This window comes from Pleurodeles waltl, chromosome 2_1 (assembly GCF_031143425.1).
Source record: "Pleurodeles waltl isolate 20211129_DDA chromosome 2_1, aPleWal1.hap1.20221129, whole genome shotgun sequence".
NCBI classification, from domain to species: Eukaryota; Metazoa; Chordata; class Amphibia; order Caudata; family Salamandridae; genus Pleurodeles; species Pleurodeles waltl.
In genome coordinates this window covers 279,463,033-279,485,227 of record NC_090438.1, presented here as the reverse complement: position 1 = coordinate 279,485,227, position 22,195 = coordinate 279,463,033, and the positions used below count along the sequence as shown (strand labels likewise).

Below are 22,195 nucleotides of genomic sequence, written 5' to 3'. Positions count from 1 at the left end.
CTATGTGCGCCGCTCTACCCCTTCAACGCCCCGCGAGCTGCTACTTTCCACAGCAGATAATAGCGGTTTACACAGCAGATAATAGTGGTCCACTGGCCTAGTCAGCTCTTTTGAGTGCAGTAGTACAAGTAGATTCTCGAGATGATTTGGTATTGATGATTTCAGGTAGTGATCAGTGGTAAAGAGTGGGGTGAGATTGGCTTGATTCAGAAAACAAGTACTCAACCATACTGACCCATGCCTCTCCATGGACAGAACAATGGTCGAGTCTTGCCAGTCCCCTGTGTCTTCCTAGACCCAGCTGGTGTGGCAGAGGTGGGCACCTGAGCTTGTTGTGAGGCTATCGCCAGGGGCCAGAAAACTGTCAATGTAGATCCATCTGGGGGGGCCCACAATATGAGACAGTTGCAGAAAAGTGGCCCAGCCTTGAGATGACTGAGACAAGCAACTGAAGCCCAGGCATTCCTTAGCAGGAATAAACTAGCATAGCGACCATGCCATGTGATCTGATGCTGCTTGAATGGTGGCACGTTACACCACAGAGGTGAAACAAAGAAGCACAAATGAAGAACTAATTAGTAGGTCGTTCTCAAGATGTGTATAAATTAATTGAGAAGCCATAAGTGCACCTCCAGGTGGGAGTGAGGGGGCGGGTGGTATAGGAGAGAAATACAATGAACCTTTGTTAGGAGGTGAACGTTTTCCTCCACCACCACTGCCTGCCCTCTTTAGTAGAAAATAAGTCCCTTAGAGGAGTGCTGATTTTTTGCTTGAACTGCGCTATCCCATTTAAGGGGTCTCTGCATTGAAGCCCCCTCAGTCTGGGTCCTACAACCTGATATTGGCAAACACACAAAAATACAACAGTGCTCGCATTAATAAGCCATTGCGTTGTCGAACTGGAGACGAACTGCCCTACTCTCAAAGCATTAATTGGGCTTAGCTGTCCCTCTACTTGCTGGGCTGTATGACAAAGAGGGGAAAAGTTGGAGGGCAACCCTGGTGGAGATGCTGCGAACCTGGGAAAGGACATGCTTAGCAGCAAAACAAATTGAGCCTTAGTGCTCAGTGACTCAAAAATCAAGGTTACTAGCTAGTCTAGCGACATTCAGAAAAGAACGGAGTGAGAAACTTCAGAACCTGACCAAAAACATCTAATGTTTTAGAACAGACCATGGCACTAAAATGAACATATTTTTTGGGGAACCATAACTTTGGAATTGGAGGACTAGTGGACATAATTGGAGAAGGTTCACCATAAATCATCCTGGACAATAGAGTAGCTGTAAGTGAAAGCAGACAGTGCCCTACTACAAAACAAATTGTTGAAGAACCGTTCAAGACGAGAGAAAATGATGAAAGGCATCGACGAGACGGCAGAGGTGCAGTCCTGGAGGCGTTCATGGTGTGCATGTTCTTCTTTTTGCCAGAAGACAGAAATTAGCAAGTAATATTAGAAATGGTGCACGGCTTAGACCACAGGCACACAATAAATGACCAAAAACAGAGGTATTTGCTAGCGAATGTTCATTTTTTTCTCAGAAAAAAAGAAGAAGTCTTAAGACTGGGCAAAAAATCAAGGATGACATAATTTTCCAAGAATGCTCATGTGAGCCCTCTCAGGACATTTCAGCAGAAACAAATCCCAGAGTGGTCATTGTGAACAATGTGAAAATGCTTTCCACGTGGGCTCAAAGCAAAGGCACACACCCTACACTGTTACACACACCCTACATGGTGTAGCTTGCTGTGCATGTGGGTCAGCTTTTCAGCATCCCAGACGGAGGTAGAAAGGGCTATAAATTTGTCACCATACAATGCAATACAGCCCTGCAGAGGGGAGGCACATATTTAAGCTCATCACAGGCCAGCTCACAGAATTAAAGATATCCTGCAGACAGACAAAACTCTACGGAATCACGTTGGAGAAAGAGGACAAAACTCACCTCTTCCTTGACCTAATACTGGTGTTGCAATTCCTACAAATCCCAATTCAAAAAGGAAAAAATCCTGGGGCAGGTGGTGACCGTTAAAAGTGAAGGCTGGTGGGAATGAGCCTGGTAAACCTCAGAGAAAGAGAATTGAGAAGGTGGGTCAGAGACACAGCTTACTCCAGAACAATGAATATACCCAAAAACATGGGGTCTGAAGTAAGATACATTGAGTTGACTGCCAGATTCATTGCAATAATACTTTTATTTGGATTGAAATTGAGAACAGGACCACCCGAAGAGGTACCACAAGAAAAATTATATATGTTCAGGTGGGCTTAGCACGGGGCAGATCTGTTTCTTCATCCCATTATACCTTTGGGATGGGAATGTGGACCAGTAAGGAGCAAACCATTACACAGAGAGATTGTTACCTTCTTGAAAAAGCAGTTCTCCTTACAAGGGGTCATTCTGGCGCTGTGCTTCGAATTCACCTATGTGAAGTTATAGTTGTTTTCATATTGGGAAATGAGGGGGAATGGCTTAGAGGAGAGGAAGGAATTCATCCTGGAGTGGTAACATTGTATTGGATCAGGATTCTCAGTCAATCCCGATTACAAGAACAAGGAATTTCCAGTTACCAGAGCTCCCACAGCAGGATCTGTGTGAATTTTGAACCACTTGAACAGTCATGATTATTGTAAATATTTCCAGATCATTGCCTGCTTAGTGGAACAGTTGTGGCTACTTATAGTAAAAACTCCAGGTAATCTGACTCACCTGACTAGGGCATATCAGATGAGGATACACAAGTGCTTATTTGTCCTCAATATCCATAAAACACAATAGAATAGCACTTCCACTTTCAAGCATCTGACCAGAAGCGTGATGCTGAGAGTTATCTCATGTATGGAGGAACCCTTAACGAAATATCCCTAAAGATAACTACAGTGTTCACCCCTAATACAGATCAGGACACTTTTTAATTAACTTTCTTAACAAGTTTACAGCGTAGTGTCGGGATATTCTGATGACAGGTGACATTAATACAGTGTGGAGTGCATCCATAGATAGAATAGTGGGCACATTGGGGGCAACAACAGTATTTTTCAAAATATTAAAGTATGTAAAGTACAGGCTTAAGGGATTCTTGGAAGGGAGCTTATTTCTCACGTGTACCCAGTTCCTTGACAAGGACAGAATGCCTATCTGTCAGTTGGTTATTTTGGCGCTAACAGTATGTAGTTCCTATTTTCCCCTCAAGATCCCAATAAATTTTAACTTAACTACAACCCTAGTGAACAGGTAAAGATGCTATCTTAAACTACAAGTACATTTTCTCATTAAAAGCTGCTCAACATCACTTTGCTAAAACCCTGACTTCCTCTCCTCTTTCTAAAGAATCAAGCATTTGTGGTAGAAGCCACAGAAACTGCTTGGTGCGACCACTGCAATGCTGCACTTTGAGCCATTTTTGGGTTGAAGAGACAAGACCATGTTTCATCTGCTCATCAGACCGTATATTGACTTTCTAGCCAAGGACCGTATTGCATTTCAAATCTTGTTCATTTTGTGCACGTTCCTGCATCAAATGACTCCCAGTCATTTGGCAACAGAAGAACTCAGGGTAAGTTGCTTGGCTTCAAAAATAAACTTACCTCACAGGTGGTCTGGTCTTGTCAAGTCAAAGACCTCTGTTATGAAATGCCTTAACCTTGAACAATGGACTGTCACACCCACTGTTTTTAGTAACGCTGTCGTTTTAAGGTATGCCAAGAAAACATCATTCACAAGTAAGCTTGTAGTTCTATTTAAAGCACACAAAAGCAAGCAACATAAAAAATTACACTTTTAAATGCTGAATACTGTACCACATTTGGCCTCCAATGACGTTGACCTATTTCAATGTTGTGGGTGGGGGTATGCCATCCCTGTTGCTCCTCAGGGTCCCTTGCTCCCAAAAAGGGAGGGTTTTGTCTCCACACATAATGGTATGTCCCAAGTGTCTGGCAGTTCATGGAAAGATAAAAATAAATGTTAGGATAGGACAGATTAAAGAGGAGGAAAAATGCAAAGAGTTAGGAGGATAGAAATGGTGGTGGGAGAGAATTGTGGAAAGCCTGAGAAGAGAATAAAAACCTGCACCTGAATATGGAGTGGATTATACTGAGGCGGCAAAGGAGTGGAATGGTATAACCTTTGTTTGCCTCTCTGCACTTGTAAAACCACAAGCCCCACAAAAGGGAGTAGGAGGGGTAGGAGATGCAAATTATTGTTTAATCCCAAAGGCCAAACACTGGAATGGCTCAAGACTTAAGAGCCACCCTACTCCTTGCCAGGAAGCCCATTTGCCTCAAGCTCTGTGTGATGTTCAGACATATTGTTGGAATGTTATGTCTGAACATTAGAATGTAGAGAAAGTGGAATGTGGGAAGTTTTGAAAATGTGGTCAGTTGCTGGTTCCAGCCAAGCTGTCACTGCATTTTTCTGGTGGCTCCTGTCAATAAACCCAACTTACCTGATTTATTCCTGTGTTGTCGACTCCTTCATCACCAGACTTTACTACGGAATGCCACAACGTGATACAATGTGCTGGAGTAGGCTGACAAGGTTCCAGATTTCTTATTGTCCCCTTGTCTAAGGTGGTTCAAAAATACTCCAGCAGTTTCATCCATGACAAATAAAGACATTTTTTCTCCAACAGCTATTCTCATGTGAGAATGATCAGCTCGAGCCCTTGCCCTCCTCCATTTAATTGTTTTTTTTCTTAGTTCATGCATTTTCTGTTTCCTAGTGATAGTCGTGGAGATGAGGTCCGAAACTAGGAGCATTTGAGACCTTTAGTGGATGGGTTTGATGTAGCTGCCCCTCTTATCTTTCATGAGTGTACATTACAACCATAGTAGTTAAATGTATGCTCCTGCTCCCCTCGCTTGGCATAACCTCTTTTAGGTGGTCTTATAACTTCCCTTGCCACAGAGGTAATGTAACAAAGTAATTTGTTGACACATGAAGACCATTCCAGTACGCTCATAGTTTTGAATTAGCCAAAATTCTCAAGATTTACCACCTGGGCTTCTAGGAAGTCTGTGGAAATCAGTGCACAAGACTGGATAACCGAGTTCCTTGAGGAGCCATCCCTTACATGGCACACCACCAGTTTCATTTTTGTTGTCTTGCCTCTGTTTAAGCAATTGTCTTGTTGGCCTCTAACAATGGTGGCTCCCCATGCTCCTGTTTGGTGTTGAAATCTGCTATGTTCTGCTGCACAGTATCCTGTTTGACTTGCTCTTTTTTCATGGAGGCCTTCAGCATCCAATCGACCTATTTTAGACTGTTTAAGTCCACTTGTTCTATTAGCTGCACAGTACAGGTGAGCTACGCTGTTGCGAGAGCTGCTCAGCAGGGATAGAGGCTTTCCTCTTTTTCAGATCACATCCTGAGTCCTCCCTCTTTTTCAAATCACATATTTTGGACTTGATGCTTTTCATATTTCTCAGACACAAGGCCAGAGACACTGTGAAATGTCATCCCCTGAAGTGTTTTTGTCATCAGTTTTTCCATATCAAAGTATCCTTCACAATTCCTAGCCCGGGCTAGACCAAAGTAGTAAAGCTTTAGGGAGGCAACATTGTCTACCCAAGAATTTTCTAACCCAGCTCCACCCTGCTACTTGATCACTAAGTGTACCCTACACTGCTTCTGTTATTACAGTAACTTTCCAGTGTCTACTGCTGTCCTTTCTCTCTCTGGCGCTCTCTACCCAGGATCTCATGCTCTCAACATCTGAAGTTAAAACTGCTGCGGTTGTAACAAGAGACGGCTGCTACCGGCTTCATCACAGGCAAAATGTGTTCTTGGGTCTCATTCAAAAGTTTAGGGCTTACTTGTTTGATTAGACAGATTTGTAGACCAATGTGAAGAGGCCACTCGAATGACGGATGCTTTGCTGTCACTCTGTGGTGTGGGGAATATATTTTTAAACATATGATCTGAACACCCAGATGCTGGTAGATGTTACCGTGCTCATGAAGGCATTGGAGCTGGCTTTTTCTGTAAATTATTCCTTGAAGTGTCAATAAAAGTGTTTGAAAATTAAATTCCTGGACCAGATTGATGCGCTGTGACAAAATTTAGAGAGAATGTCCTTCTTTTTATGTAGAGTAAAAAGTATTCTATATCAAGGGATTAAATAAAAACTCCCTCCAATTTTGTCTCCTTTATCACTCGCCTTTTTTTAAACCCACCGTCTCTAGGCTTGTCGTCCAGTGCTTTTACGCGTAAATACTGTGAATGTTGCGGTATTACCAGTTAATTTCAGGTTTTCGACTTCGGAATGGGCAAAGATATGTTGTTTCAGATGCACGGACCGTTAAATCTACATAAAATCCCGTTTCTGCACTGCGTTTCATGCGCAAACACCTCCGTGATACCCGGATGCGTTTGTGCAGAGACAGGCCATGGCTCCAAGAACAATGACTTTTAACGAGAAATAGATTGTAGATTTACCACGGGACTTAGAATGAGTACGAGTTTTTTGTTATTGTATTTTTTTTTTAAATTCCCTTATTACAGTCGTTCCTATCCCAAACAATAGATTCTCGCAATAGATACTTTGTATGTTTCTGACAAATCGTGTGTTGCTGATTTTTTAACGTTGCACTAGATGTTTTTCCCATGGCCTAAAGTGTTGCGCCTACTGCTCAGTATTTATGCCACCCCCTCCCTAAAAGCAAACTGTCCATTGATCCCTAGCCTAATTCCCTTTCGAAAATTTGGCTGAGAGTTGGCGCTGGCCTCGGCAAACAGAGTCCCTGAACTTTGCCCATGTAAAGTTTAGCATGTGACACGTTCCACCCCGCAGAGCGTGTAATCCATCGGTCCGGCCCGCAGACGGGAGTGGGTGACTCACTGGCCTGTCCCAACTGGAAGGGATGGAAGCCTACCTGAGGGACGAATCCTGCTACGCCCTTTGGTCACGCTGGGTAAGTGCTAGCTACTGTCTTATCGAGGACAAAGAAACTCGAACTAAACTTCTGAGCGTCCGGAAATCACGTCTCCAAGTGTCTGCGGAGTGGTGACATGGCCGTCTAAACACCGCGCACGCGTCCTTCAACTTCAAAGAGAGGCGGCGTGTTTAGACAAGTTTATTTAATGACCAGCTGAAAATATCGGACCTATGCAAAGCTACTTTTAGCAGACATCTATTAAAAGCCGTGCACGTGAATGCTGCCAGAATCAGGGGAGTAACGCAGGGCTCTGCAGCCCCTGCGGCGCGGGGGGAGGTGGGCCCACTGCCGGGGGGACACAGTTTGGCCATGCTCATTGAATATCCTTCGGATATGGGTGACTCGGAGACCCTCATCACATTGTTCAGGAATTGATTAGGTAAGCCGCGGGCCAGAATACAGTTTCCTTAACTATTTAAAGTGAGCAGATCTTTGACAGATAGGAAATACTGCTGCTATCTGATTACAAGCAGTTAATACGGATAGCTGATGTTGATGGAATATTAACACTCATGCATAAGTCTACTTGTATGAATGCCTTGCTATAGTCCAGTTCTATTGAACAGAAATTTCACTATTTAGAAGAGTTTTCCCTCGCAAGGATGCTTCCTCACAATACTGCAGCACTATCACTCTCGCCATAAGGAAAGCTGTAACTCATGCCACTCGTAATTTATGTAAACGTTTCTTAATTACACCAGTTTGGGGTGTCACAAAACTTTCCTTTCAATTTGGCATTTTCTGTGACTGGTTGACGAAACAGGGGAAAGTGTATGATATCCACTAACAAACCATACTTACTCCTGTCTGCCAAACCCTTCTTCCCATCAATGCACATTGTATAAAATACACATTCTAAGAGATAGATAATAAAGCATATTTACAATAAACCTTTTGAATGTATTTTATTCTTTTCACTTTATGACACGCTCTATAGCTTGTCTGGGGTAACTGGTGCACTTCCCACGCACCATCAACAGAGCTTACCCCTGGATCTCTTGGTATGGAGGGATTGTGCCGGAATTTACCCTCCAGCACTGCACTGCGCACCTCAGAGTGCAGCAGCTAGTGGTGGGTAAATGTCTCATGGGAGAGGGAAAAGAATGGGGCCGCTTGGAAGAACAGGAGTAAGAGGGCCACCCCCTGCACAGAAAGATAAAAAAGAAAGGCAGGGGTATGGAGAAAAATAGAAGAAAAAACACAACTCAACAAAGGTCAGCCTGCAGAAAGTGATCACAGCTTGACATATGGCTCGGGGCCCAAAAAAAGGTGCCCACAAGGGTTGGGGAAGGAAAGTGAACAGGGCAGTGTAGTAGTATCACTGCAGGCCAGCCACTGGTGTAGAGCAGGTGTCAGTGGCTTTCCCACGGTGAGAAGTTCAGCTCTTTCAGGTGTGTCTGCCATGTACTGGTAAGTTAGATAAATGTATTCATAATATTTGTGAATACCCACTAAGACACACCTCCGGAAGCGTTTACCAGGCTTGTGAGGGATGTTCTTGCAAACTCTTCTATGTGTGCCCCTGGGGCACTATGGTATTTCAGAAGGATTCCCAGTCGCTTGTGCCTGCACTTTCTTGAGAGTGTGTCCCCTCAGTGGCAATAGGGGCGCGGCCCCATGCATATGAGTGAATCACATTGCCAGTTGCCAATGCCTTATTACGGATGCAAGCAGAGAGACAGACAGACCCTTAGGGTGCACACTGTCCCCTTTTGCACCAGTGCATCTATCAAAAGGGCAGTGTGCGTTGTCTTTAATGCAGCCCCTGGTGATGAACTCTGAAGCTCACTGTCCTGTTAGTTTAAGACTTTGCCATGCCATATAGTCTACCATTTAAACTCATTAGAAAACCTTAAGCATCTAATATCACTTTAATTATAGGGATTTAAAAAATCTTAGACCATACTATAATATCTGCCTTCTGAGATACAAGTATTTGCCTCCTTTTATAGACTTTAAAGGGTGTCCTTCCTGTATATTTCCAGACATGCAAGAGTTAATTCAAACTACGTACAGAAGTAATAACTTAATAAATGGGATACACCAGTCCTGCAAGTCAACATTTTCATGCAATACAAGTACACGGATAATATATTTGTTCTTTCTGCTTCTCGCTTAGCTCACACATTTATCAAATTGTTTTTTGCAAATGCTGCTTCTCGGGTCCCAATATCCAGAGGTTGCTTTTGTGCAGCATGAAACATATTCATTTCTCTGCGGTTATTGATTTGTTGCTTAACACCGCTGCGGTTGAAATGAAAGCCGTGTAGTAGTAGACAGCAGGTAGAAAGGCATGTGTCGCCTGGTAAGGCTCAGTACCCCAGAGCTTCCCGGCCAGAGTGGACTGATCATGAGTCTTTAAAATAGGGCTGCCTTTTTCACCCAGAACAGCCTCAGCATCGAAGACATGACATACGCATAAGTATTGTGCTTAATTGGGACGAAGGGTAGTCCTGTCACTACTTGGTGAAGTGTGCTTGTGCAAGGGGAGGATGACTTTTAATTTATGTTGCATTAGTACCCACTTACCATGTTGTTGCTGGTTGAATGTCCCTGCTCCCTTTTTAACTTTCAACAGCTAATCTCTGGGGGAGGATTTGTTATCACCTTGGAGACTTCCAAACTGAGGCTGTGAGAGTCAGGACAGAAGCTGGAGTACAAGAACAAGGAAAGTCTTCTGCGGAGGTGAATGAAAACTGTGGATTTGGCGAACAATAGGGATTGTTCACTAAGACTCACCTGAGTGTGGAAGAAGGTTAGAGATACCCTTGCTTGCGGACAGGTTTTCTATCTTAGAAAGGTGTGGTGGAGTCCTGATTAGAACATTGGAATGTGGGGAGTTACATTGGAAACAATGGAGTAGCTCCCGGTTTGTAATGGCTGGTATAACCCTCTGCTCCAATATTCCAATGATGGTCTTTTTGTTTCTCCTTTTTTAATTTAAATCATTCTACCTGTAGTGTGTGCAAAGTTTTAATAGCCTTATAGTCTTTCTGCTGCGGGCTACGCCAGTTGTTAAAAGCCCTCTCCTTCGTTATAGTCTTTCACCAGTGGCTCGGGCCTATAACCCAGATTCAGGGCCTTTAACAACCGGTATACCCCTCAGCAGTGGGCTATAAGGCTAAATAATGATCCAAGATGCTTAAATCTATTAACCCTGCAATTGGCATCCTGCTTTCCAATGTTTCGCTCATAATCCCTTTTTTTCTCTTCCCCTTTTACAGTATTGGTATAATGATAGGACGTAAGGAGAACTATGGGAATACTTTGCTTTGATCATGAGTAGGTAGAGTAGTGGGTTTTCACTTAAGTTGAAAAACTTGTGTTTCGGTTTTAGAGTTTACTTGAAACTGTTGGCTCCGCCTGACATCCAGGATAATGTACAAAAGAGAACTAGAGGGGGGATTTTTCTCAGTACTTGACAGTGGCGAGTACTAGCTAGAGGTGTACAGACAGTATTTTAAAGAATGTAGCTATTGGTGGTTTGTGTTAGTCGAATGAAAAAACTTTACGGCTTGTGCTCTGCAAATTTTGTAGAGCAATGTTTATTCAAATGCAGTTTGACTCCACACGTAGTCCAGAATGATCTACTTAGCATAAATGCAGATGAGCATAGGAAACCCAAACATTGCCATACGTTGTCGTATGGGAACCCAGACACCATGCTTCAAGAGAGCAGCAAGGATTACCCCTGGGCAGCAGAGGGACAGTCTTGGGTATGGCACAGTTGAAATACTTCGGAGGTGGATGTACATACTAAGGATCTAACAATGTTCTAGTGGTTACCAGGAGTGAGCTGCTACACCTTTTAATGTTCGTAACTAAAGACTTGCTCATACCTGCGAAGTGACTATGTGTGGTATTGTTAGGATATTCATGTGGGTCAGTAAATAAGATTGGTGTATAATTGTTCATATAGTTTGTATTTTGTTGGAAAATATGGATGTTGTGCAGCTATAAGCTTCGATGTGAATTATTGAGAACAGAGGCAAGTGCTGGATACGCTGAAAACATTCACGGCTGTATTTGTCATCAGGACACGACTGCTTCTCGCCCAGACGAGGAGGACCTTCATGTGCACACCCTCCCTCTGGCTTACCAGATCGGACTCTCAAACGAATTAAAACAAATATAGCTTGGAAACTTGAACCCGATGTACAAAAACGTTTTGCGGTCGTAATGCCTGCAGTTTGCAGAATCACAAGATTTGTGACTGCAAAAATCTATGTCTCAATATGCAAAAGTTAGTTTTTGAGTTGGAAAAGTATTTGAATCACAAAGTAAAATTTGCGACTCATTCTGAAAAGCAACTAGGATGGGGTCATTAAAGGGGTGGCACCTCTCATTTGTGAGTTGCAGTGCAATGTATCATTGTAGGAAGTTGGCTCTGTGTATATACTATTTCAAAGTAAGAAATAGTGTGCACAGAGTCCAAGGGTTCCCCTTAGAGGTAAGATAGTGGCAAAAAGAGATAATTCTAATGCTCTATTTTGTGGTAGTGTGGTCGAGCAGTAGACTAATCAGAGGGTAGTGTTAAGCATTTGTTGTACACACATAGGCAATAAATGAGGGAGACACACTCAAAGACTTACTCCAGGCCAATAGGTTTTTATATAGAAAAATATCTTTTCTTAGTTTATTTTAAGAACCACAGGTTCAAGATTTACAAGTAATACTTAAAATGAAAGGTATTTCACTTAGGTACTCTAGGAACTTTGAATAATCACAATATCATGTACAGTCTTTGTAAAAATGGCAATAAGCTATTTTAAAAGTGGACACTGCAAAAATCTACAGTTCCTGGGGGAGGTAAGTAAAGGTTAGTTTTGCAGGCAAGTAAAACACTTACAAGTCTCAAAGTTGGTCCAAGGTAGCCCACCGTTGGGGGTTCAAGGCAACCCAAAAGTTACCACACCAGCAGCTCAGGGCCGGTCAGGTGCAGAGGTCAAAGAGGTGCCCAAAACACATAGGCTTCAATGGAGAACAGGGGTGCCCCGGTTCCAGTCCGCCAGCAGGTAAGTACCCGCATCCTCGGGGGGCAGAACAGGGGGGTTTTGTAGGGCACCAGGGGGGACACAAGCAGGCATAGAAGGTACACCCTCAGCGGCACAGGGGCGGCCGGGTGCAGAGTGCAAACAGGCGTTGGGTTTCAGATAGGAAGTAATGAAGGGACACAGGGGTCTCTTCAACGATGCAGGCAGGCACAGGGGGGGGGGCTCCTCGGGGTAGCCACCACCTGGGCTAGGTAGAGGGTCGCCTGGGGGTCGCTCCTGCACTGGAGTTCAGTTCCTTCAGGTCCTGGGGGCTGCGGGTGCAGTGTTGGTTCCAGGCTTCGGGTCCCTTGTTACAGGCAGTCGCGGTCAGGGGGAGCCTCTGGATTTCCTCTGCAGGCGTCGCTGTGGGGGCTCGGGGGTCATCTCTGGCTACTCATGGGCTCGCAGTCGCCGGGGAGTCCTCCCTGAAGTGTTGGTTTTCCGCAGGTCGAGCCGACGGCGTTGGGTGCAGTGTGGAAAGTCTCACGCTTCCGGCGGGAAACGTGAAGTCTTTAAAGTTGTTTCTTTGTTGCAAGAAAGTTGCAGATTGTTGAACAGGGCCGCTGTTCACGGGAGTTTCTTGGTCCTTGGTTGCAGGGCAGTCCTCTGAGGCTTCAGAGGTCGCTGGTCCCTGTTGCAGTTTTCTTCAAAGTTGGGAGACAGGCCGGTAAGGCTGGGGCAAAGCAGTTGTCGTCTCCATCTTCACTGCAGGGCTTCAGGTCATCAGTCATTCTTCTTGTTAAGGTTGCAGGAATCTGGTTTCCTAGGTTCTGGGGAGCCCCTACATACTGAATTTAGGGGTGTGTGTAGGTCTGGGAGGCCAAACTTCCCAGTTTTCAGTGTAGCCATTATGGAACTGTGGAGTTCGTGTTTGACAAACTCCCAGACCATATACTCTTATGGCTACCCTGCCCTTACAATGTCTAAGGTTTTGCTTAGACACTGTAGGGGCATAGTGCTCATGCACATATGCCCTCACCTGTGGTGTAGTGCGCCCTGCCTTAGGGCTGTAAGGCCTGCTAGAGGGGTGACTTAGCTATGCCACAGGCAGTGTGAGGTTGGCATGGCACTCTGAGGGGAGTGCCATGTCGACTTAGTCATTTTCTCCCCACTAGAACACACAAGCTGTGAGGCAGTGTACATGTGCGAGTGAGGGGTCCCCAGGGTGGCATAAGACATGCTGCAGCCCTTAGAGACCTTCCCTGGCATCAGGGCCCTTGTTACCAGGAGTACCAGTTACAAGGGACTTACCTGAGCGCCAGGGTTGTGCCAGTTGTGGAGACAAAGGTACAGTTTAGGGAAAGAACACTGGTGCTGGGGCCTGGTTAGCAGGGTCCCAGCACACTTTCAAGTCATAACTTAGCATCAGCAAAGGCAAAAAGTCAGGGGTTAACCATGTCAAGGAGGCATTGCTTTACAATCATGGTACTGATACACAAAGTTGTAATTGTGTCTGAAGAACAACTTCCCCATTGGAAATCGTAGTGGGCAGCCTCGGGGTACGAGCATACAGTGATCAAGGGGCCTATTGTGCCGCATGGCATGCTCCCCTTATGTCATTCTTTCCATTTGAGAACTGATCTACATCAGTCAGTGTCACGTTAGAGACACGAGCTGCTTAAAAATTAAAATGTTCACTGGGAAGGAATGTGAATGGATGGAAGTGGTCTGCTGCCCCTCTCATGCTCCTATCCCTTCTTAGCAATCATCAAAGGGGCTGCAGAATGACCCTCGCCTCATGAATTTCTATGAGGAACAAGGTTTTGCGACTTCGTTAAAAAATGTACTTTTTGCGATGCAGCTAATTTGCACATCAGTTATATCAGAAAACTAAGCCTTGTTCACAAACAATTCAGTGAACATTGAACACCGTGGTTTGGGAACGGGGCGCAGTAAATTCAGTCCTTTGTCTCTAGACCAGCGGTTCTTAACCGTTTGACTTAAGTCACCCATTCACTACCGGGAGCAGTGGTCCCCTGCCTAAGCCATTCCTCCATTTTGAACCTCAAACCAATATACAACAATACAGAAAAAGTATGCATTAAACACATACAAAATTAATTATTTTATTTAACCAGCAAAAAATGTAAACATTGACATTTTAACCCTAATTGAAAGGTTGGGGCTTTTCAAAATGTAGTTTTTGTTTCCTAAAAGCCGAACCGACGCTAGCATTTCACCGCCTTTTTTGTCCCTAATGCTTGTTTTCTTTGTGTTGGCACACAGCAGTGCTGCTTCGGCCGAGACCACCAATTGTCCACTCTGGATTCCGTTTGCTGAACTTGGGCTGCTCCCACAAAGGGTCACAACTTAATTTTTAGCATCCAGTTTCCAACTCCTTCACATCTTCAGAGATATGTAACCTTTTCAATGTCACTTTTTCGGATATGTACTTTAGGCATCTGGTAATATTAAATTTTCTAGGCAGTTGTGGTCCCCTAGGAGTTGGCTTTGCGGACCCCTAGGTGCCGGTGAACCAGAGGTTAAGAACTGCTGCTCTAGACCAGTGGTTCACAACCTTTTGACTTCTGTGGACCACCACTTTATCATTACTGGAACCCGGGGACCCCCATTGAATCATTATTAGAATCTGATGACCCCCTCCACTGACTGCTGGGGCTTAATCTGTTAATATTATTTAATTTTCTAAGCATTCCCGGAGGCTTCGCGGACCCCCCCGGGTCCCCGGACCACAGGTTGGGAACCACTGCTCTAGACTATTCAGTTGGGGGTAGGAGAGTGAGTCTACAGCACAATCGTAACTAAGTAATGTCACAACTCATTGCTGTAAAACATCAGCAGTATGGTCCACGCAGTTAATATGTGTTCATTTTCTACTTTTATCCTTCATATCCTTAGCTGACAACCCTTCAGCACTCTATCTTGGATCAGAGTGAAAAAACAAGCGTTTTCCTCGATACAACTAGAAAAATGTTTAGATGAGTCAGTCAGCGATAAGAGTTTTTTTTTTAGTATTGATAACATACATGAAGTGACTTCATCCATAAAGTTGAGCTTTCAGTGGCAAGTGGTTGTATTGTGATTTTACTCAGTTGAGAGTGGTTTCAGAATCATCTTTCACAATGAATGTTGAGAAACTGGGCTCGCTCTTGGCTCCTTTTTATGTTTTTAAGTCGACTGGCTCACTTAAGTTCCTTTTTGTTTTGGGTGAGGAAGCAGCCAGGTGTGGGCTGAGATAATCTGGCGTCACTAAATCTCCACCTGTATTACCTAGTTGTGCAGTGCCATTTTGCCCACCATAGGTACCATGTAGATATACGAATACCATACTGCAGACCTGAAAAAGACTTTTTAGATCTGACGCCCCTGAAAGCACTGGTTCCTGCAGGTCTATCTTTAGATCCACAGCACATACAACTGCTGTCCACTACTAGTGGGCCTGGCGTAAACTTACCCGGATGCTAGGATACCGGACTCTCTACTCTTCGGAACTCTCACTGGCTAGTAGTCCCTGGCTCTCCATCACTCAGGAAAAATTAGTGCAGCGCACCCCGACGAAATTCAATCTGCACATCATTTGTGACCTCTTTCCCGATGGCTATGTGTTTTCTTGTACCAACAATATCAGCTTTCAAGCTGCCACGCAGATGGACCATTTCGTAGTTCGGCGCCTTCAGAGTTCGCTTAGAGCCCGGATACTGCCTTTCCTGTTAGCGCGTCCAACGTTGATAAGTAAACTTACAAGGAGACACGAATAGGTTGATGGACCATTTGACTCGCTTCAAGGTTTTCCCACCATATATCCCGTACCTATACGGATCAATAACCAGTAACAATCAATTACATCAATAATCAATATGAGTCAGAAATTTTCACACACCATGACCTGTAAAAGTTGGAATGTTTATTTCCCTATACTAACAATGCTAATGTTGCATAACTTAATCTCAAAATCAAATGATAAACATACAGAAACAACACTGGCTGTCCAAAGCGGCGAAAGAATCGTAATCTAATCAAGGCTTGAGCTACTACACATTCTAAGGTTACAGTACAAATTAATAGCAAGAATAACTGCATAATGATATTACATACATTTAGATTCAGCAAAGAAAATACATCAGCTGTTATTACATGTAGCAAACTTTATCAGTAAGAACCCTAACTAACTTCTGATTAGAATAGCATGTTTGGGCTTTATGCAAACAATTTAGTCACACAGATTTGGAAAACATCTTACTATGGATCTATTAAAATGGTGGTTGGTACCAAGAAACAAAAGCAAATAGACATAGCAATCAATAACATTATTGGTATACCTCTCCTCAAGTGGATCAGCAAGCTAAGATAGTCTTCCTCATCAGGACATCAGTCTGGTCAGCGAGGCATCAGGATTCAGCATCAAAGTTCAGAAAAGCAAAGTCTCTTTAAGCAATAAAGTTAAGTGTGTCTCTTCTCAAGCTTGTCAAGAAAATAATGGCCTTATTGCAAGATTGAAAATGGGCAAATGGTGTCTCTTCTCAGTGCAGTCTGGCTAAGTTAGATTTCCTTAAACTACTTCTCACACTCTCCTTGGTCAGGGCATCGCATGTTCACACTTAATCCAATAAAACTAAACCCTCACATCTGTACTGCTACTAGTATATGGTTCACATGTCGATGATTGGTTCCTGTTATGCCGTTCTCGTCATTTGTGCTCATCAGGTAACAATATTGTTGCAGCCTATACTCCAGTTGTTGTATTCATTGTCTTCTCCTGGGAAAGTCAGTCTCACACATATTACATTACACATTGTTTCACTAGCAAGTACATCATCTCTTAGCAAGCAGCTCTCATGAGAAAGGCTTTCAGCTACGAGCATTAGGTCAGCACAGTGGAAAATCACAATTTAATTCTCTAAGCATCTATTTTATAAAACGTCTAAGAAATGCAGCTTGACATGAGGCAGTGCAGCTAGTCCTAGACCTCGCTAAGTTAAGGCCTACAATTAATAGAGCTAATACATAATACATAACCCTTAATATGACATATTACTACATTAATCAGACATAAGCTCAACATTTCATATTAATAAGCCATTAATAAGTACACTTCATGAACATTGGTGGCCACTCAGGTGGGTGCACCTTCAAATGTGTGCATTATTTTTCTCTACATTAATACATTTTCTACGCAACTTCAATGTTCAGAATACATGAATATTCATTAGTAAACTCATTAGTAACTTCAGCGTTAACATTTCATCTTGCACTGGATGATTTTACCCAACTAACAATGCTCATTACTTACGGTGATGGAGATAGACTGGTATCCAAACTTTATCATGCATGTCTGAATCTCCTACCGACTCGAGACTCTAGACTGCCTGAGACACTGACTTGCGCCACCCATTGGCAATCAAGGTTTGTAAATCCTGTTGCACACATACACGGCTAGTTTCATTCAGTCATCATCATAAGCTCATCCACTATGAATTCCTACGCAGAGCATACTTCACATCTGAAACACAGACCCTGCGAGATCCACGGAGTGTCCGAAATGCAGAGGCCAGAACGCTGACTGTGCTCACCTGTCATGAACCTGCAACACCATTGCATCATACTGGAGGGAGGTGTTTGATAAACTATCCTGATGACTCATGCTACTCTTGAGTCATTCTCGCTTCTAGCCCTCCTGGGTTACGTCTGAGACATATCTAAATAGTTACGCTGATATGTGGCAATCCCTATCCTCTTAGCTGAATGAGATATAGCAATTAACTGAGGCAGCAAACACTCGCCTCCTATAACAACATGGATCGAAAGCTTAATGTATTGTGATACAGATAATGAACTCTTTGCATCCCTACAGCCATCCACACCCAGGCCGAAAGACATGTGGCAGCCCCTTCAAGACAACCTGCTGACACTAGTGTCCCAAGATCCCTCTTCACCCTCACTGTCATCCGTAATCTTCCACGCAACTTATTTTACTTCATGCTTTGTTTTATGGCATATCTGGTGACACAGATACACTGTTTGTTATGGTTTGTCCTAGTTATGTACCTTATGAAACAGCCAACTGAATGCTCTCATATGTGGTAACACAGATTTGTCTTATTTTTTTTTTTTTATTATTTGGTCCTCTTGTCCTTGTTTGTCTTGTATGGTATTCTTGATAATGGAAAATAAAAAATAAAATTGTAAAAAATAAATAAATAAAAAAGTTCATTTTTGGTGCACACAAAATAATTTTGAAAGTAAGTTTCTCATTCCAGTTCACAAAACTGGGATAGCCACAGTTTCACTCTTGTAACATGCATTAGTACTTTAAGACTAATAAAAGCAGGGGTGGGGGTGGGATTTTTGTGGGTTGTCATGCATATTCTAGAAAACACCAAGACATTCTTAGGTTCAATGTACAGGTAGCTTCCCACTCTGGAAAGCATGCAAACTACTCTTGTGAAAGGCAGGCATAACCTGCGGTGTAGGGTGGGAAAGTGGATGGAGTACCCCCGTATTTTACGGTGGCGCAGGGTAAGGGTTCGCTTCATGGAAACTTTCTTCATAATGCTAAAGAGGAAGAAATATATTTCCATATAATTTAGCCACGCGAATACTCCACCGTTTTGGATAACCCGTCTCAGTAAATTTTGCATTTTGTAGTAGTTTTGCAAATCTATGATTGCCTCAAGTTCCCTAGAATGTTCCTGGGCCTGAGAAACAACTTAAGTGCCCTAATAAGTAGAAATCTACTCCTTAAGTCGGCTTGGCGCTACAGAACTAGGTTTGAATGTGACGCAATCTTCTGCAGAGCTAGGGATCAAATGCAACTTTTTAATGTGTACAGAACTTTCCAAGGGAATGAACAGATTGTTCCTTTCTCAGGGAGACACTGTGAACTCTTCATGTAGTAAAGCAAAATAAAACATAAAAAGCATGTGCAAATGCCACATTTGTTTACCTCTCACAAGTGAACATGATCTATAAATTGTGTATTTTACTAGCCGAGTAAAATACACAATTTTCCTGGCAGAGGGAAATCCCACGTTTGACCTATAATAAGATTTTTATCTCAATCACTGCACTACTTGGAATTATGTTTGATAGTCTGGTCCATTACATTTCGTGGTCTCCTTGAAGCTCAGGCACCCAAGCAGCCTCAGGAGTACACTTCCAAGCCCTCAGTACTCAGAGACTCTCAGGGTATCAGGTAGAGGGTAACATCAAACCCAAAAAGAAAAGTCTGGTAGGACAAAAGGAGAGTCCTTCAGCAACCAGACCAGGAATACACAATAATTCTCCTGGCATCTGGTTTGCTCCCTTTGAAGGGCACAAAACCTTTACTTGTGCTGTCATGCATGCACTGTGGTGTCAACAGGAGGGGCATATTTATCAAACATGCAACTTGAACATTGAATTCGATTTTTTTATATTTATTAAAAATAGCAGTTCAGTTATTTTTCTAGCTTTTCCCATTCCCAGGAAACAGCATTAGTATTTCCATCTGCACTGTGGTTTTCTACATAGGACAGCCAGGACTGCCGCAGTGAAAATAACTTTTAGGGCCTGTCACAGCAGGGACATGGTAACATTAATGTTCTGTATTCCCCACCTTTAAATACCACTCACCCTGCCTTGTGGGCTATGGGTGACATTATTATTTAAAAGACGTTGTACCTGTTAAAAAGGGTTTTGTACAGGCCGCACTGCAGGGAGTTTTACACTGCAGCAGTCATGCTGGAATATTAGGGCTAAAACCATGTTTTCCTTTGTCACACTAGCAGATGGCACAATAAGAGCAGTTGTCTATAAGTGATATTGTAACTTTTTATGCCACGGGGTATTTTCTCCACCATATACTATGGCCTTATGAGAAAGTTAAATAAGGGACCGGTCAATTTATACATGCTCAGGGGTCAGAGGACACACACTGGGCATTGGACAGCAATGTCTCAGTGTGCAGAGTCTAAAAAAGAAATACAATTCAGCAAAAAAATGGGAAAGACCATGCAAAAATTGACATTTTCTCACAATCAGCCCCTCAGAGTTCAGTTGGCAACCCTTATATTGTGGGGGTCTTGTAAGGTTCATCATTTTTGTATTCTCATATTCAATGTACATGTGCTTTTCAGGCCTCGAAAAATCATTAAAATTTTACTAGACCTGCAGGTCAAGTAACTTGAACAATCTACGCGACCTAACTGTAATGTACTTGACTAATAGGCGGGTCTCAATTTTTTTATCCGAGGCAAATATTTTAATTTACAGAGTCGCCTTTTTCTTCATTCTCACATATGAGTGCACCTTCAAATACATGAGCTCAGCATTTCTGCTGTACACAAAAACGTCTTTTGTTTGATTAAATAGACTAAACGTTTGCTCCATGTATGATAAGAATCCAGCCCACATATAGGGGACACATGATCCATGATTTGCCTCTTAGTTTACTAATTGCACTGTCATCAGGGCAGTGTTTCTCAGTTTATGTTTAAATTGTCATCTTTAATAAATATATTACAGACGCATGATGTGGTAGCACACTGTCATCTACAGACATTAAATTTCCAAGAAATGTCCAAAATCCTTCCCACTAACTTGCAGATTTACTGATAAAACTATATAGTGTTAACAATAACTTGTAAAAATTGGGTTTTGAAAACATATTTATCATTTGCACATCACCAAGTAAAGTGTTCTGATTCATTTTCATCACATTTAAATATTGTTTTCATCACACAAGTACAAAAAATGGGCTTTCACAAGTACTGAAAAATATTTTGAAATGTTTTTAGAGTTGACTTAGCTACTTAAATGTGTGTCAGGAAAAATCTGACACCCTACAGCCTTTGCTTTCCCACTGTTTGTACTGTATGTCAGAGTTCACCTTACAGAATCCTGGAACTCTGCAGTCAGAAGGAAAATTAATTGTAAGAAGACAGACTGACTTTTGACCTGTCTCAGAACACAGAGCAAATGTGACAAAAACAAGATTTTAAAGCATTTTTATTGCTCCTTCACTTTCTGACTGAACAGTTTTTTTGTCAACTGCCAGAAGGGGAGAGTAGGTCCTAAAAATAGCTGACTCCCCATATTGATTTGTCTAGGCCTGTTTTTCTTACTCAGATCAGGTACTCTTACCACCTGGATTTTCAGTTACATGCTAATGGCAATCATATTCTACTTCAACTAGAAAGAAGTATGTCTGACCATAAGAACAATCCTAACTGCTCAGAACATATTTTCACTTGGGTGAGGGAGAAATTCCTCTGCCTAAACAGAGGCAAAACCTAGATCATGATATTTAACAGAGGGTGTAATCCAAATTTAAATCTACTGTTCACTTGGCTTTCAGTCTTGGAAGCACTCTGTTCTCCAACAATAGAAACAAAAAACCCTTGCAATTCTTTGATTCACACTTCGACTATCGATAAGTGAATATCTTTTCTCCTTCTCAGAGGATCGTGTATATTCAGGAGTTGGTTTCGAGTCTACTCTGACTCTATCTTGGGCATGTTGTTGATGCCAGGTAGCATAGGAAGTTTCTTCTGTAGTATCTGAGGACATAGTGCTTGAGCTGCAGGCAGTCAGTCATGCAGTGAAAGTGTTTCTTCGGCTGTGTCAGGAAGCTACATTCAGATTTTGTCGGACAGTATCACAATTGTGTATTATATCAACAGACAGCGCCTGGTGGACCCTAAGTTTGGAGGCAGTTCACTTGTATACGTGGGCTCAGTGGTGGGAATCTTCATGGTAGTGGCTCATCTAGCAGGCTTCCTCAGTGTGAGAATGGATTCCCTCAGCCAGCTCTCACTAGAGGCCTTTATGTGAGAGTCATACCTCGAAGTGATAGAGGTTCCATTTGTGGATCTCTAAACTGCGGCCTCGAACAGGAAGTCCCCTCAGTTTTGTTCACTGCACTTCTCTGAATGGTTCCCTAAGGGATGCTTTCAGGTCCAACTGTACTTGTTTTTGCTTCACTTCCTTTTATCAAAAATAGTGGAGAGAAGGTGCAGGAAGATTGTGCATAACTGGTTTTGATCATCCTAGAATGGGCTCAGTGCATCTTGTAAATTGATCAGTTGGCACTCAGCCGCGCTTTCATCTCCAATGGACGGCAGACCTGCCCCGCAGCAGGATGGTCAAGTCCTACATCTTAATTCCCAAATGCCACACACAAATGCACAGATATTGAGCTGAGCTAGTTAGATTTATTATGCCTTCCTGATGAGGTAGCAAAAATCATTTTGGCAGCCAGGAATCATGCTACCAAATCTATCTC

General features: G+C 42.9%; 1 protein-coding gene across 4 annotated transcripts in view; it reads left to right on the top strand.

Moving 5' to 3' along the window:
- Positions 1-22,195, top strand: part of ATP11C (ATPase phospholipid transporting 11C) — a 589,522-nt gene that overhangs the window by 160,499 nt on the left and 406,828 nt on the right. For 2 of the 4 annotated variants that reach the window (XM_069212452.1, XM_069212453.1), the window contains exon 1: positions 6,821-6,916. The exons of the other annotated variants lie outside the window; for them this stretch is intronic. In XM_069212452.1, the coding sequence (XP_069068553.1) occupies positions 6,866-6,916 (51 nt within the window). In that variant the 5' untranslated portion in view covers positions 6,821-6,865. Of the gene's footprint in view, positions 1-6,820; positions 6,917-22,195 lie in introns of those variants that run through there. 4 annotated transcript variants of the gene reach the window in all.